Genomic DNA, 17,377 nt, shown 5'->3' with positions numbered 1-17,377 from the left:
CTAGACCGGTAATAATTGCTGGGTCAAGATATGGTCAATTCCTGTCTGAACAGTAAAATGTGGTAGACTGACTTTTTTATTGTAGTTTGCAATACAAGAAGCATTCAGGTTGAAAAAAATTGTATATGCGTACTTCCTTTCATACTGTAATGCATGTAACAAATAAACTATCAGGTTGAAGAAATTATTAAAGCAGCGGGAAAAGGTATTTATTTTATTATTCGTAAATTATGTAAATAAATTATTTATAAATTTGCATTTCCTGGTACTCCGGCCGTCATTACAAAGAAATATTCTAGACATATTTTAAACTGAGGTTATTTAAATAGAAGAAAAATACAGAATTGACAAATAAATTTTACAATATAACGAAGGGAGGATTTAGCTATTGAAACTGAAATAGCTATTATATTTAAAATATAATTATATTATTACAATATAATATAATGTAATTATTACTACAATTAAATCTGAAATTTCAATAATGCCGTAGCCATTGCATGAGTACAATGCAAATAAAATCAGGATTAATTAATTATACAGTGATCTTATAATTGTATAGCTTCAGAAAATTAAATGAATACCTTGCATGGTGTATGTCAGGGCTATTTATTTTATAATGCATGCTTGTTTATGAATGATATCATTCATTATCAAACACGTAGCTTGCATAACTAAAGACTACTGATCAATAACAAACATTCGGTTAATTAATAAGCCGATAGAGGCATTTCATTTACTGCAACTCTTGTGAAAAAGTTGCTAGAATAAGAAAAATTTTCGAAAAAAAATCAGTTTTAAAACTTTTCGGTACTATCAGAAATAAATTAGGAAATTCAATATTAGAATGTAATTATAGAATGAAAGAGAAAAATAAATATCTTATTTCAATAGATTATTTCATAGGCAATTTACATTAAGAAAAAAATTGAAACAATTTAGTGTTGTAATGATCGAACGACGGTCAAAATTGTCAGTTTTGATCATAAAATTGTACAAGTAGCGCATCACAAAATGACGAGATGTGTTGAACTGTTGCATCAACGTTGATGTTTTGATGCATGAAACTCCACGCATTGAGGCGCGCATCACAGCGCAACGCATGATGCATGCATATTTGGTCGAGGCTTGTGATGCCGGCATCACCAAGCATTTTTGTACGCTTGCACACCAATTGATGCACGCATATTGATGCACGCATATTGATGCACGCATATTGATGCAAGCATATTGATGCACGCATATTGATGCACGCATATTGATGCACGCATATTAATGCAGGCATATTAGGTGATGCAGGCATCAGCGGGGCGGGCCGGCCTTGCAGCATCATCCGTCAGTCAGGAAACAAGATCTAGCGCAGTCTTACCCTTGTTGAGTGCTCGTCACCTTGACGACGAGTATATAAGGGGAGCCATGGGACGTGTTCTCTACATCGTCACCTGCTCTTCTGAAGCCTGCACAGGAGTTCTCTAGAGCATCTTACTTGAGTCGCCATCATGAAGTTCTTGGTGAGTAAATAGCTTTACTTACTTACAACAATTTCACTCTAATTAAACTCAAAATTTATGTTAAAGTTAAATAAACGTATAGATAATCGTAACGTATTTTTGCTCTTACTAAGTTCATGGTGAGTTAATAACTTTACTTACTTACCACAACTTTATCTTAATGCCAAGTATTTTCAGCTTCGAGCCCTTAACATTGTTTTCAACCGTATTAAGTTCCTGGTGATGATGCAATATGCAATAACTTAATTACTTAACGCAACTTTATTTTATTTTTAAACTTTATTTACAACTTCGAGCCCTCAAAGTTGTTTCATTATTACTAAGTTCTTGGGGAGTAAATAACCTTACTTGTCGTAACGCTACTTTAACTTTAGTAAAATTTAGTTTTTTGAAACTTATAGCCCATAAAATATTTTCGCCCTTATTAGTTTCTTCTTGAGTTAACTTTTGGAAATTTTTGTAATTATTTAAAGAAGAACTTAAAACACTTGATGTTTATTTGCCAGGATAGAGTTACTGGTTAGTAAGCACATATCATATTTATTTATGAGAAATACTACTAAATACTAATTTTATATACAATGAAATACTTAAAAACTGCCAGATAGCAGAGATATACTGGCAGATAACACAAAAAAAATGAAATGTCGATAAAATTGTTTCGGGCATGACTAAAATATTTTAATCTCGACAATGTGAGTGATTAAGCAATTGATAGATTATATTGACTAAAATATATACATTGAATAAATCAATCAGAATTAGTCCAAACAGTTATACACTTTTTTCCAATGTGTAGGTAATCTTGAAAGAATTTTTTTTTTGCAATGACCCATTATATTTTCTTAGTGATACGGTATATGTGAAATTCAACGTGGCAATATTATTTGGATCATCAATGAACTGAACCAAGCTACTATCTTGTTAGTTAAAACTCCCCTCTGTTAATGAAACAGGAGAAGACAATAATGACTTTACACACAGAACATTAATTGAACTCGGTTGATTTGGTTGCGAAACTTGAGTGAATAATATTATTGTGATATTATATAAGGTGATTTTATACTATTCTGTTATTATGCATGCATAATGATTGTATTGAGTTTAGTTATTTTTTATCTTGAGCTGACATATTCCTGGTAGCAACACATCTCATCATTAGATGGTGGAATGGTTCCAGATTTTTCCTTCTATCTGCATTCGCTTAAAATACTATAATAATGAACTAAACTAAACTAAACCCGCAGCTAACTATATATAGTCACTTGTTCTATTATAGATGCCCGGAAAAAAATTTTCCTTAGAAAACTTAGCTTGCTTCTCATTTTTCCCGGTATTTCAGCTATTTTTACAGGTAGTTTAGCTAAAAAGTATCTTGTTAACTGATTGAAATTTGTTTCACAGGTAGCTATCTGCGCCCTGGCCGTAAGTGCCTCCGCTCAGGTTGGACCATCCGGCATTGTCGATCCTTCTGGCAACAACATCCAGTTTACCCACGACTTCGCTAACAACATCGCCGTCGTCGGACCATCAGGCATCGTGACCAAAAACGGACAGAACCTGCAACTCACCGCCGGTCAGGCCGCTCTGTCCCTCCCTGCCGGTTGGGAAGCTTTCCGTTCCGCCCTTGCCCCTGCACCCGTAGCCCCCGCCCCTCTCCCAGCCGGAGTTTACTCCGTTAAGGATGTCGTCGGTCCTTCAGGAGTTGTCCGTGCTGACGGAAACAACGTTCAGTTCTCCCAGGCCACGGCTGATAACATTGCCCTCGTAGGACCCTCAGGAATCGTCACCAAGGACGGCAGGAACATCCAGTTCGTGTCCAGGAAGAGGCGTTCCGTCCGTGACGCCATCGTCGGTTCCTCCGGGATCATCGCTCCCGATGGTCAGCTCCTTCAGCTCGAGCCCGGCGTGACTGTGGTTGCTGCTGGTCCCTCAGCCATCCTCCTGTCCAACGGAAAGGCTCTTCAGTATAACTTCAACTAAATCTTTAACTGAACTCACTCAACGGATTCTCTAACGACGATCTCCCTTGCCTTCACATCGATTTCGATTTTAATCGTACGTTCGATTGAAAGAAGTAACTCTGAACGATTCGAAGGTGTGCAATTATGAAAAATTCTCACCTTCAAATTGTTATTTTTACTTCACGCAAAATGTTTCGTATTGATTTTAATGAGATTAATTTTGAGGGTATGGCTTGGCACTAGCTCACTTCTTTCGCCCTGGAAGATTTACGATTATTAATCAGCTAAATATTGTACATCTCCGTTAGGGTGTTGAATGGTAGGCATCCATTTTACAATTATGATCAAAGTCAAAAATGAACTATATTTTATTTAAGTAATTTCAGTTCATTTTGCATACGCAAGAGGAACTGCATTAACAGAAGGAAAACTTTATGAGTTAAAAGGCGAAACGATGCTCAAAATATATTGTGAAATATATCATCGACTCATTTCTATCCTGAATCATTCTCGCGGATACGAACTTTATCCAGTTACCATCCTTGCTAACATTATATATAAAATTTTAGCAAATTAAACACATCTTTAATATACATATTCGCTTATAAAAGTCTCATTCATTCTAAAAACCTATAAATAGCAATGACCCGCTGGAATTTTTAGAACCGGTTATAATTTCCGGACTGATGAGCCCTTGCTAGAATTTTTGGGCTGTTGGGTACCTGCAATAATGTCCGGGCAAAAGAGTATTGGTAATAATTTCCGGGCTGATGAGTGACCGGCTTTAGTTTCCGGGCTGATGAGTGACCGGCTTTAGTTTCCGTGCTGATGAGTGACCGGCTTTAGTTTCCGTGCTGATGAGTGACCAGCTTTAGTTTCCGTATACACATCTAGATGTGTATAAGAGACAGGGTCCATATGGACCGCACGCTTCAAGTGAAGGGGATGGTCCATATGGACCGCACGCTTCAAGTGAAGGGGATGGTCCATATGGACCGCACGTTTCAAGTGAAGGGGATGGTCCATGTGGACCTCACGTTTCAAGTGAAGGGGATGGTCCATATATGGACCGCACGTTTCAAGGGAAGTCTCGCCTAAGATTTTTATCAAAACAAGGGTAAAATTTGACTTTGTTTAGTGACAGAAAATTGTCATTTGCACCGATTTACATGTAACCGTACTGTATCCGAACAGTTATAACACCTAAGGTCAATATATTTATAAAGGAGTTTTTGTTATTAAATTTCTTATAAAAATGATATATTGAATGATCAACATGAGCTTCTTGTTTGCCAGGTTCTAATTGAGGTCACCTGCCCTGAAGTTAGATGCATTTATAAAAAAGAGGTTTTACCTCATATTCAGAAATGAAGCCAGCAGTCTAGTTTTCAAACGAAATTATTTTGCTGCATATAAAATATTTACATTCACCATGATGTTTGATAATCTAATATGTGTTACCGTGTTCCAAATAGAAGTCGAAATTATAATATTTGGTCACGATGGAACGAAAAGTTTCTTCATGTTATTTCCTTCGTGCAATCTCTAGTTATTAAAACATGTTGAAATAAATAATTTAAATTAAAAAAACAATAATAAAATGGACATAATAAATAATAAATAATAAATATAAATAATAAAAAATAAATAATAAATAATAAAAAAAATAATAATAAATAATAAATTACTTGCTCTACCCACATACTTTAACCATCAATGAATATTACCACATTGTCTTCATGCAGAAAGCGTCATGATAGTGATTTCCGCAACCCCCAAATATCCGCAATATCCGAAACTCGGATATTCCGAGGAAGCGGATCCCGTTTCGCGGACGGCCCGAGCGAATGTTTTGCCCGCAGTTTTGCTGTCACTGCAAAAATAAAATAATAATAATCATGGCAGGCGATCTGGAACCAGCGAGTTTTTTCTGATTTCAAAAATAGAACAGGAAAAGCCTTGCACTTCTTGAAAATATTTTACGAAAATAGTTTAGCCTTTTTATTGCTGAAATCGCAAGGAACAAATTCTTGCGGAATGCATTTCCAATTGGATGCTTGCAGATCGGATTCAAATATTATTTAAACTTCAGTTTTCTTTTTTTTTTAACTTTGAAACGAAACGCAGAACTTGTGCAATCAACTGTCAATAAAGTCGTACTTGCCTAATCATTAAATATAAATTTAAAAACTGAGCTATTGGCCACAGATTATTCCTCGTTACACTTCAAGATATTTAGATGTTAATATATCTTAATATATCTCCTACAGACAGCAGGTATCTTAATATTCTGTTAATCGCCCACCACGGTCGCGCTGATGCACCACCTTCGACGTGTAGATGACTTTTTACAATTGACAATAAGAAAGTTTTGCGACTTTGCAGAGGTCTCGAACCTTCGATATAGTTACACTCAGCTTAGTGTTACCTGTACCACAGCAGTAAAGCAGCCAAATACTCATAGGAATGAGAAACTTAGTCCAAATTACAATACATATTCATCGGGACCCAGTTTGGCCCGGAAAAAAATGCGTATCCTTGCTACGTGAAAAATGTGTGTCACTAATTGAAGAATATGACCCATTCAGTTGTCGATTGAATAATATACGTTTAAAAATTACTTTTTAAAGATAAGACATCTAAAGAATCTAGTGTCCCCATTGTTACAGATGTACAATGAATTTCTCCTTTTATTTTCGAATATTAAAGAAATTAATTTCTCAAATTTTTTCAAAAATTTTTTTATTCTGTCAAATGATTCATGCATTGCCGCCGACTTCACACAAGTGTGCAATATTTCAGTTCAATTGGACAGGTACAAGTGTGTCAAATATTAGTTATAAGAGTTATAAGATTTTTTGCTGACAAAATTATTTTTTCATTTTTTTAACATTGAAATTTTTTTTTAATTTTTAAAGTCATTTATTTTGTCATTTGATTCATGCATTGTCTCCAACTATACGCAAGTGTGCCAAATTTCAGATCGATAGGATAAATAGAAGTGTGTTAAATTTCAATTATAAGATTTGTAGCAGACAGACAGACAAGAAGTATTGAAGTTAGAGAGAAGTGTTGTAAAAAGTAGACAGCTATACTTCACGCTACTGGTTGGGTTAAATTGTATAACTTGAGTTGCTACTACATTCAATAGTCACGCTGAGACAGAAAACCATCATTTTCTAGAATTCCACGCTGTTATTTACTATCTACAGTCATCAACTCAATGTTTATTATCGCCATATTTAAAATGATTTCATTCGCTAAGACTATAGAAAAACGAATCATCATGTGGGACTGTGAAGATAAAAAATATGTGACAAAATATTGCTGAAATAAGTACTGATACAATGAATATTGATAAAATAAGTAAAATAATAACTATGATAAATAAAATGTGATCAAATATTTGTATCTAGCAGGCGTGGTGTGGAGATGGACGTACCAAGGCATTACGTACGATAACTCCTCTAGAGGCCCAGAATGCCATTTATAATTCCTTAAAATGTCATCTATCCGAGCATTTATTATTTTTCAGTCATAATGTTTTGTAAAAAAGGATATGATTTTCGTGTTACAAAACTTCAATAAAAACTATCAGTACATAGCACATTGTGATGGTTTCGTTCTACTGAGGTCAAGAGCGATTATCGCTGCTGTAGTTCTGAAGAACTCTCTCCCAAGGAGCGAGTTCTGATGACCGAACTTGAGCGACTGCCAACCACAACACTACACTCAGAAAAATTTATGGGTCATACTGTCCGAGTAATGACACCCATGTTATTTTATCCTCAGTACCAACTGGGCGCTTGTACGCTAGTTTGACGAAATAATCTGGGTCAGCATGACTGAAACACAGGCAAAAAATGCATCGCTTTCTATACAATATCTCACACATTTCTCTGAGTGTGCCACCACACGTACAGTCAGCAGCAAAAACAAATGGGTAATTATTGGAGAAGTTTGCGACAATTGCCTCATAGATTCGCGAGGCTTACGTCTTTTCCGTGTTTTAGTGAAGGTTTGGCTGGCGGTCAACTAAACTAGTGGAGAAGTTTGTACATTTTTCCGGCCTGGCAGCGAATGTCGTGTGGCAATACTTGATGGAAGGGATGTTTGTCATTTGACAGTTGATTAGAGAGTAATATATTAAATTATTAATATTGTTATTATTTATTATTATTATTGTTATTATACCTATTATTACTATTAGAATTCTTACTGCAATTGATATTTTTCTCATGTTCATATTATACCAGTTAAACAGTCATTTGGTCAACAAAGATTAGGAGAATTGCTTCAGAGGATAGTTCGTTCAGACAAGAAAATAAATGGATCAAAATTTTCATGTAGAGGCCTATTTCCTTACCTTCAGAATGAGCAGAAAGTTCACTTAGCAATGATAAGTCCCTTTGCCGGACCAAGCTGGGTCAGGATTAGGACAAAATCTCACTCATTTATCTTAGTGTCACCGGAGAAATAAGTTCAATTCAATACTTCGGCATTCGGTAATAAATGCTAGTATTCGATGCCTGAAAATTTAAAAGGAGATAGAATTTGTTTTGGTAGTTGGAGGTTTTATAGACCTGCGAGATTTTTTAAAACTTTCAATATTGGCTACATTTTCAATCAAATTTTTTTCAGAAAAAGAACCCTTGCAGCACGAGCGTCGTAAAATTTATGTAATTCGTTTCAAGCGCATTATGCTGAATTTAGTTTATATTTTTTAATGTAATAATTTTTTCTCAAATTCATAAACGACTTTTATAAATTTCTATATTTTGCCGAATTTCCCGCAAATAATAACACTATAATCAAGTATTTATTAATAACCATCCCTGTAAGTTATTAATATCTGCAGCATATTAGGCGCTCTATTGTCGATGACGCAAATTCACTCGTTCCGCATACAGCAGCTGCTAGAAAACGACGCTGATACTGTAATCATAAAGCGATTTTCCGCTCATATCAGCCGTCGATAATTTTTCAGAGAGGATGCAAATTTTCGAACACGGACAAGGGAATCTCATAACCAGGCACAGTCCCGGGAAAATACGATATTTTTGTCGCCCTGAAATTGAGCTTTTAAATATTCAGATGAGAATAAAAACGTCAACTGTACAAGGCAGCAAAAAATGATAATATCGGGTTATTCGTGAGGCATATCATTATAACACAACTCACATTGTATTGAGTATTAACTGTACATAATCGTGACACTGGGAAACAAATGGCTTCGAATTGGAGACGCAACGATGAAGCAGACAAACGGTGAACAATAATGTAGCTCTGTGATACTTACTGCAAGTAGCACTTATACGCTTATAGTCTCGCCCATTTCTCTGAGTGCACAGCTACAATGGATGAAACAGTTTAGACACTTCAAAAATATTTAAATCAAATTTCTAAATATATTGTACAGTACCACATGCGTCAGTTCGTATCAGTTCAAGTGATATAATAATATGTTGTAGAAATAACCGACTCTCAAAACTGACTTTTTTTAATTTCTAATATGAAAAATGCACTTAGAATCTAAAAGTAATTTAAAGAAAATGTAAGGGTCTGCTACATATTCTTCACTAAAGTGACAAATTTGCCCTCAAACTAAAGCAAGATCTCTTGAATACTTTTAATCAACTGAAAGCTACGTAAGAACTCATACAGAATCGCTAATTTATTCTTTGTAGTCGCTTTGAACGTTCTTGCTGAACCGAGAACTCCACATAATACTGCTTTACCAGGGCTAACTTTCTCAGAAAGCAATTCTGAAGAAAAGGCGAAACGGAAAGTCTTTGAAGTCAAACAATGCCTGGGAGACTTGTCGCGACTATACAAGAAACTTGCCATACAGAGACTCGTCGCGACTATACAAGAAACTTGCCATACAGAGGCTTGCCACGACTATACAAGAAACTCGCCATACAGAGACTTGCCACGACTATACAAGAAACTTACCGTACAGAGGCTTGCCGCGACTATACAAGAAACTTGCCATACAGAGGCTTGCCGCGACTATACAAGAAACTTGCCATACAGAGACTTGCCGCGACTATACAAGAAACTCGCACACGGAGACTGAAAAATGAAGAGGAAATTTTCGACAAAAAAATTATCTAATTATAATATTATACATTTTATCAGTCTGAAAGCTAAAAAGTGAATCAATAAAAAGATTTTTCATAGTTCTGATAGTTTATAATTAAATTGAGTAGGACAAATTTGAATTCTCGACATTATCGAGAGTACAAGTACTGTTAAAAGTTACCGAACAGCGCAATGAAACGACCCTCTAGCTAGCAAATAATAGCAGCCATTTATTAAAGTTACCTGAGAGATATCGAACTTCTCGATTAAGTTCCCGCAGTAAGAAACTGCAAAGGTAAACATCGATGAAAAAATAAAATTCCCACTCGAGAATCTATTTTCTAGACACATCTTAGTGTCTAACATACTGAAGGATGATATTGTTTCCAATGTAAAGTTAATAATAATAATAAGCATATAATAAATATATCTAAGTCCTTAACATATAGAAGAAATCAGAGATATCTAGTGAAAAGTGATGATACTTCATAAGCGAATAAAATTTAGTTTGTACTAAAGATCGATCTATTGCATTATTCATTGCTTTTGGTTATTATTTTCAAATAAAAAAGTAAGACGTTAGAATAAAATTTCGAACAGAAAAATTGATATAAAAAATATAACTCAGTACTCACTGCAGTGAGTGACAGAAAGCGCATTTTCTCGTCGACGAAAACTTGAGGTCACGGACGGACGGACAGAAGGACGGACGGACAGACAGACAGACGGACATGGCGAGCACAATAGTGCATTTTTCCATAAATGAGAAAATGCGCTAAAAAGAATAATCTAAGAATTAACACGATGAAGTTGATTTTAGCAAGAACATCACAAATGAAGTAGATGATTAATCTAAATTAGAATACACAATTTTCAAGCTTGATATCAAGAAAATTAATCAAACGGAAGCGAAAACGTAAGCTCATTATCAAGGTCAGCTTGCCCGAAAAAATAGTGATCTCTTGCGCATTAACAACAACAAGGTTAACTCGCAAATTTATTGAACGAAACTCGTACGTAATTTTAGAGGATTTATTTTTCACAGGTTCATTAGAGCGTGACGCGTGTGAGGCAATTAGCGAGTAATTTGATCTGAGCCACTTTGAGCCAATGAAGCGCCGCGCCTGACCTCTGTTGGGCGCTAACTTTGCTGCAGGCGTGTAACTGTGAACAGTCTTGCAATTTTTAACCCAGAGCGTATATGTGATTAAAATTAAAGCGTGTAACCGTGAACAGTCTTGACACTTTTAACCCAGAGCGTATTTGTGATAAAAATTAAAGCGTTTAACCGTGAACAGTCCTGAAATTTTTAACCCAGAGCATATATGTGATATAAATTAAAGCGTGTAACCGTGAACAGTCATGCAATTTTGAACCCAGAGCGTATTTGTGACAAAAATTAGAGCGTGTAACCGTGGACAGTCTTGAAATTTTTAATCCAGAGCGTATTTACGTAAAAATTGAAGTGTGTAACCGAGAATAGTCTAAAATTCTGACCCAGAGAGTATTCGTGGCAAAAATTAAAGCTTGTAGCCGTGAACAGACTTGAAATTTTTAACCCAGAGCGTATTTGCGGAAAGAAATTTGTTACAAAAATTCAAGCGTGTTACCGTGAACAGTCCTGAAATTTTTAACCCAGAGCGTATTTGTGACGAAAATTGAAGCGTGTAACCGTGAACAGTCTCGAAATTTTTAATCCAGCGCGTATTTGTGGCAAAAATATTGAATTTTGGTACAATTGGAAATAAAAAAACAAAGAAAGCGTTGAAACTTTTATTGTGGTTCCGCAAAGAGAATTGGTTCACAGAATGAAGCCAGAAGGAAACGAGAAGCGCGAAGCGCGACGAGGAACTCGTGCACTGTAGAATACGTACGCACATATAAGCACAAGTTCGAACGTTAAAAGTGTAGAACACAATATTTAATTCCAATTGAATGAGTCACTGTTTCAGGTGAATATGTCTCTCTCTCCAATTCTCACCATATATTGCCGGTGGCAACAGAACGTATAAGCAAGAAGAAGTTCAGTTCAAAAATATGAAACGGCAGAGTTGAAGACCAAGTAGAGGCGGTTGGGTGGATTCTTACCTGAATAAGACAGAAAACCAACTTAAGCCTAAAATTAATAGATTCAAAGTTATACCGCAATGGATTTCAGTATGATTCAAAAATAATGTAAATTCAGAATAATGATAACAGTTTCAAATAATCAAAATGACAAACCTAATTGTTTCCGTTGAGGAACCCTAGACAAGAGTTCTCATGCAGAGAACTATTAGAAAGAAAATAGTGAAAACAGTAATAGGAGTGTTCGCTCGTACTTAAAGAGAGTAAAGCGCATGCAAGCATGCAGTTAATTCACAGCACTAATTAAGGCATGTGACATAATCGGTATACACCGAAGCTCCAAGGAGCCAATAACCCTACGGGTTCCAAGCACTGGCGTAAAGCCGGTAAAGCAAGATCTTCAACGAGCGAAACACAGAAGTTCTAACATGCATTAAATTGAACAAAATAAAATGAAAAACACACTCGCACAAACTCAAATTAAGGAACAGATAAGCAAGAGTTAACAAAAGTAATAATACTGTTTGAGCAAGAGGTCTTCACTCAGGTAAGGTTAAAGCAATAGTCTCTAAGATAGAGCTAACGAGAGTCGACTTTGCCTCTTAACACGAGACAAACGATAAGCGTATAAACGTTAACAAATTAATTAGACAATAAATTTTAACAAAAATTAAAACGTGTAACCGTGAACAGTCTCAAAATTTTTAACCCGGAGCGTATTTATGGAAAAAATTAAAGCGTGTAACAATGAACAGTCTTGAAATTTTTAACCCAGAGCCTATTTGTGGAAAAAATTAAAGCGTGTAACCGCGAACCGTCTTAAAATTGTTAACCCAGAGCGTATTTACGTAGAAAATTAAAGTGTGTAACCGTGAACAGTCTTGAATTTTTGTACCCAGAGCGTATTTGAGGCAAAAATTAAAGCGTTTAACCGTGAGCAGTCTTAAAATTTTTAACCTAGAGCGTATTTGTGGTGAAAATTTAAAAGCATTGAAATTTAGACTCTATACTCTAGACTCTATGTTTCTGCGGGTAATTATAATTATTTAATTATAACCCCTTTAAGTTCGTATGTTCTGCTTCCGTGGAAGGCTATAACTCATTTTAAAGAATGTCTCGCATGCAGTTCCAGCTGTGATTTTTACTCTTTATTCTATAATTTGTGAGAAATTGTTACTGAAAACCGGAGGAAAGCGTCTTCGTGAGCTATTAATTGTTACATCATTTCATATTTTAGTGCAAATTATCTGATTATCTTAATTTTCTGATGTGAAAATGTGAAAATACTGATGAGCCAATATGTGCCAATAATTTTGTGCCAATGCTGACGCTCCAACACTGTTATGCCAATGATGACGCTCCAGCACTGTTATGCCAATGCTGACGCTACAACACTATTATGCCAATGATGACGCTCCAGCACTGTTATGCCAATGATGACGCTCCAACACTATTATGCCAATGATGACGCTCCAACACTGTTATGCCAATGATGACGCTCCAACACTGTTATGTCAATGCTGACGCTCCAACACTGTTATGCCAATGATGACGCTCCAACACTGTTATGCCAATGCTGACGCTCCAACACTGTTATGCCAATGCTGACGCTACAACACTGTTATGCCAATGCTGACGCTCCAACACTGTTATGCCAATGCTGAAACGCCAATACCGACGTTGTGTGGTCTCGCTTCTTTGTCTCTGGATAATTCAGTAATCTTGGTAGCGTGAGTGCCTCCATGCATAACGTATTGTTGATGCACTGTATTATGCATCATGCATGCCCACTATCTTGTGTCCATCTAGAGCAACTCGAGCTGCTATGATGCAGTCAGAATTATCATTCATATTTAGCCAGCATTATTATTTAACCATTGCATGTTTTCTCATATTATTATGCCAAGTTTTGTGTGTCGTTGTCCATAGCCGCGTTGATACACCGCCTTCGTCGTCAGCAGAATATAACGAATAAATTATCATTCTACGCTGTTCAATTTTCAATTTTTTTCAACTTTCAACAGTTCAACTTTCAATTTCGACAAAACTCGCGAATTTATTGCATTCACATTTTCGAATCGAAATATTTAATTTCAATAGATGCAGCTTGAATAACAGAAAGAATGTTACACGTTTAGTGAACATGATTAACAATTTGCAGTTTTTTATTATTATTCCGAATAATTAATTGAATACTTCTCATTTCCTCATTTTAATTGAATTAGTATAACATGCTACATGACAATTTATTTAACTTTCAATAATTTTACTGATATTTTGTAGGCGGTAACGGATAAAATATGCCGGTAATGAACTACGTTAGATGATCGTTATTATAAAATTGCATTATAATCAAAACCTATTCTATTTTTTTCCATTTCAACAAATTCCGCTACGTAAGGTTTTTTATCATTCTAATATAATATTTCATTATTCTCTGCAGAGCTGAAGCTTGGACTAGTTTAATAAACGATCTAAATTACACCTTCGGCATCCTTCATGGTAACCACGATGGTTGTATTTATTTTTCCTGTACTCCTTTCCCCCTAGGATCTGTGGATCTTTCAGAAGGATCTTTCTTCGAGAAGATAATCTTCCTAGGATATTTCCCCTAGGATCTGTGGTGTCGAAGGGACGAAATTTGGTAGCGATAAGCTGTTTTGACAAGATAACCAGTATTGCAGACCAATGTAGCCTGTATAGCAGACCAATGTAGTCTGTATAGCAGACCAATGTAGCCTGTATAGCAGACCAATGTAGCCTGTATTGCAGACCAATGCAGCCTGTATTGCAGACCAAGGTAGCCTGTATTGCAGACCAATGTAGCCTGTATTGCTGACCAATGCAGCCTGTATTGCAGACCAATGTAGCCTGTATTGCAGACCAAGGCAGCCTGTATTGCAGACCAATGTAGCCTGTATTGCTGACCAATGCAGCCTGTATTGCAGACCAATGTAGCCTGTATTGCAGACCAAGGCAGCCTGTATTGCAGACCAATGTAGCCTGTATTGCTGACCAATGCAGCCTGTATTGCAGACCAATGTAGCCTGTATTGCAGACCAAGGCAGCCTGTATTGCAGACCAATGTAGCCTGTATTGCTGACCAATGCAGCCGGTATTGCAGACCAATGTAGCCTGTATTGCAGACCAAGGCAGCCTGTATTGCAGACNGTATTGCAGACTAAGGTAGCCTGTATTGCAGACTAAGGCAGCCTGTATTGCAGACTAAGGTAGCCTGTATTGCAGACTAAGGTAGCCTGTATTGCAGACTAAGGTCTCTCGCTAGCAGAAACACAGCGGCTGCTGCAGTATCGTCGGTTTATGGGCGATTATCGACACCCAATGACGTTCATAGCAAACCCTTACAAGGAAACTGGGCTCAACGGGAAGGTTTTCTAGAAAAACCTAGATAATAAATTGTGAATAAACTGCCGTGTTCGTTGCAGACTCTCCTGAATAACTTTTTACAAGGAAAAGCGAGAAGGAATAACTAAGATATAGGAGAAACGCGGTAAGCGAAACTTTTTGATATTTTTATATTTGTATGGGAATAATTTTCATTTTGGAAGGAATTCATTTCGTTTATATAATTGAAATCTAAATCAGCAATCAAATTCACAAATTTAACTTTGGGTATAATTTATTATTTTTCAGGTTTTAAAACTTAATTTACTATATTGGGAGCTATAACAGTTAAGAACTTAGTTTACGGAGAATAGATTTTTCGATGAAAAATATGTTTCATTGGGTATAAATATATCACATCGAAGTTAAATATATTACGTCGAAGTTAAATACATTACATCAATTTTAAATATATTACATCGAGATTAAATATGTTACATAGAGATTAAATATATTACACAGAAGTTAATATATTGCATCGAGGTTAAATATATTACACCGAGGTTGAATATATTGCACAGAGGATAATATATCGTGGTTAAATATATAACATCGAGGTTATATATATCACGTCGGGGTTAACAATATTACAGTGAAGGTATATATGTTAAATAAGTATGGTATATTAAAGAGGAAAATACAAAAGAATTCGAAGCACGAGACGTTTGTGCAGATATACATATATATATATTTTTAATAAATGATCTCAATCGAGGCATGCAAATTTATTAAATACAATTTACTCAGAATCAGAAATCAAATTCTTAATTCAAACCCCAGTCATACCTTTCTGATTTTTTCTTTTGAAATATTAATTTGATTACAATTAATAATTTTTATTACCTATTGAAATTTCCATTATTTACATAAAATTTCTCCACTGTTTACGTCATTATTCATTGAAATTAATAATTGAGTAACTGGAAAATTTTGTGTCTTCAGAGAACAATTATTGACCGATTTATTTTAGAGACAATTTGAAACCAAATATTTTCGAAAAATATTTTGATTTAGAAATATTGCCTTACCTACATTAGAAACTACTTTGACATTTCTTATTTTTCGAAACCTTTTAAAATATCTAAGTTTAGTCGAGCTATTGCAGATCTTGTCGTAGTTTTCATAAAGAAAGCACGTTGTTTTGCAGTCAACGGGCGGTGTTACAGAACAACATGAAAGCAAACGCCATGTTGGAATAGTTATTCAAATACTACATATTGTATTATGAATATTATGTATATTTCATTTGCATATAATACGAGTGAAATGAAATTTTTTTGCACAGGTTATGCTCTGAAAAAAGTCTGGTAGCGTAGGGCTCCTCGTGTATTTTAACTGAATTAGTGATGATAATGCATATGCTATTAGCTATAGTAAAGATTATCGCAAGGTTTGTATTATTAACAATGGTAACTCTGATAATAATAATAATGATAGTTATAGCAATAGTAATAGAAATAATAGTAATAATAATAATATTTATATTAATAGTAACAACGATAGTAGTAGCTACAGTAATAATGATTATGAGAAGTCTGGCCGCATCCACACTCATTTCATCTCGATAATTTCGACCAGGAAATTCCAGTTAATTATAGCAGTCAGAAGTTTGTAGATTGTACTTGACTGAACGGAAGTAATATCAAATAAATTCTAACCTTGAAATTGTCTTCTTCACTTCAAAACAACTCGGGTTACAAGAATTAAAACTAATTCGAAAACCCCCAAAAGATTGAGCAAATCCTAAGCCTTATGACATCACAGTTAAAATAGTAAATGTAAAAATAAGTTGGCTAAAGTGAAAAAAGTAAAATAAATCAGAAGTTCGAGCATAACTGTAGCAATAAATAGGATCAAAATTTCTCAGAAGTTACTGAATCCAGCAAGTTTCAAGTTTAATTACTAAATTTAAAACCTTTAAAAGTCTTAAGTCTGCCACTTTGTCACCTACACGAAGCCGTGTCATGAAAATGTCAAAAGCTCATTTCCGAACAAACTCGAAAATTACAACAAATTCCCCCAAAGTATTTTTCCTCTCTAAGGACATTTACCTCGCGTGTTTTTTTAGCCCTATAGAGAAAATTGTCTAGTTATTTCTTCTCATAACAGCACATCGTCCATGTTTTACCGCAGGAATTTCTCATCATGTCAGGCGCAGCTCTCAGTCTGCTCAAAAATGACAATTAAAAATGTTTTTTGGCCTTGCGCTGGCGAAGGGCAAACTCTGCAAAAAGTCGTATTCCCCTGCATGTTTTGTTAGCGGCCTCCATTTGCATTCTCGCTGCGTCCTTAGGCCTAATAAGAACAATTTGCGAGACTAGGCCTAAGGAGAATATTGTCCCTAAT

The 17,377-nt window shown here is 35.5% G+C and overlaps 1 protein-coding gene across 1 annotated transcript; it reads left to right on the top strand.

Moving 5' to 3' along the window:
- The first annotated feature begins 1,419 nt into the window (after positions 1 to 1,419).
- On the top strand, positions 1,420 to 3,955 carry LOC108679743 (cuticle protein CP1158). Its single transcript, XM_018168459.2, has 2 exons — positions 1,420 to 1,511; positions 2,916 to 3,955. The coding sequence occupies exons 1-2, from the start codon at positions 1,500 to 1,502 to the stop codon at positions 3,492 to 3,494; spliced, it is 591 nt and encodes a 196-aa protein (XP_018023948.1). The 5' UTR covers positions 1,420 to 1,499; the 3' UTR covers positions 3,495 to 3,955.
- The last annotated feature ends 13,422 nt before the right edge of the window (positions 3,956 to 17,377 follow it).

The sequence above is a fragment of the Hyalella azteca genome, unplaced genomic scaffold (genome assembly GCF_000764305.2).
Source record: "Hyalella azteca isolate HAZT.00-mixed unplaced genomic scaffold, Hazt_2.0.2 contig9203, whole genome shotgun sequence".
Classification (NCBI taxonomy): Eukaryota; Metazoa; Arthropoda; class Malacostraca; order Amphipoda; family Hyalellidae; genus Hyalella; species Hyalella azteca.
The sequence above is the reverse complement of the archived record's forward strand: the minus strand, read 5'-3'. Positions and strand labels throughout refer to the sequence as shown.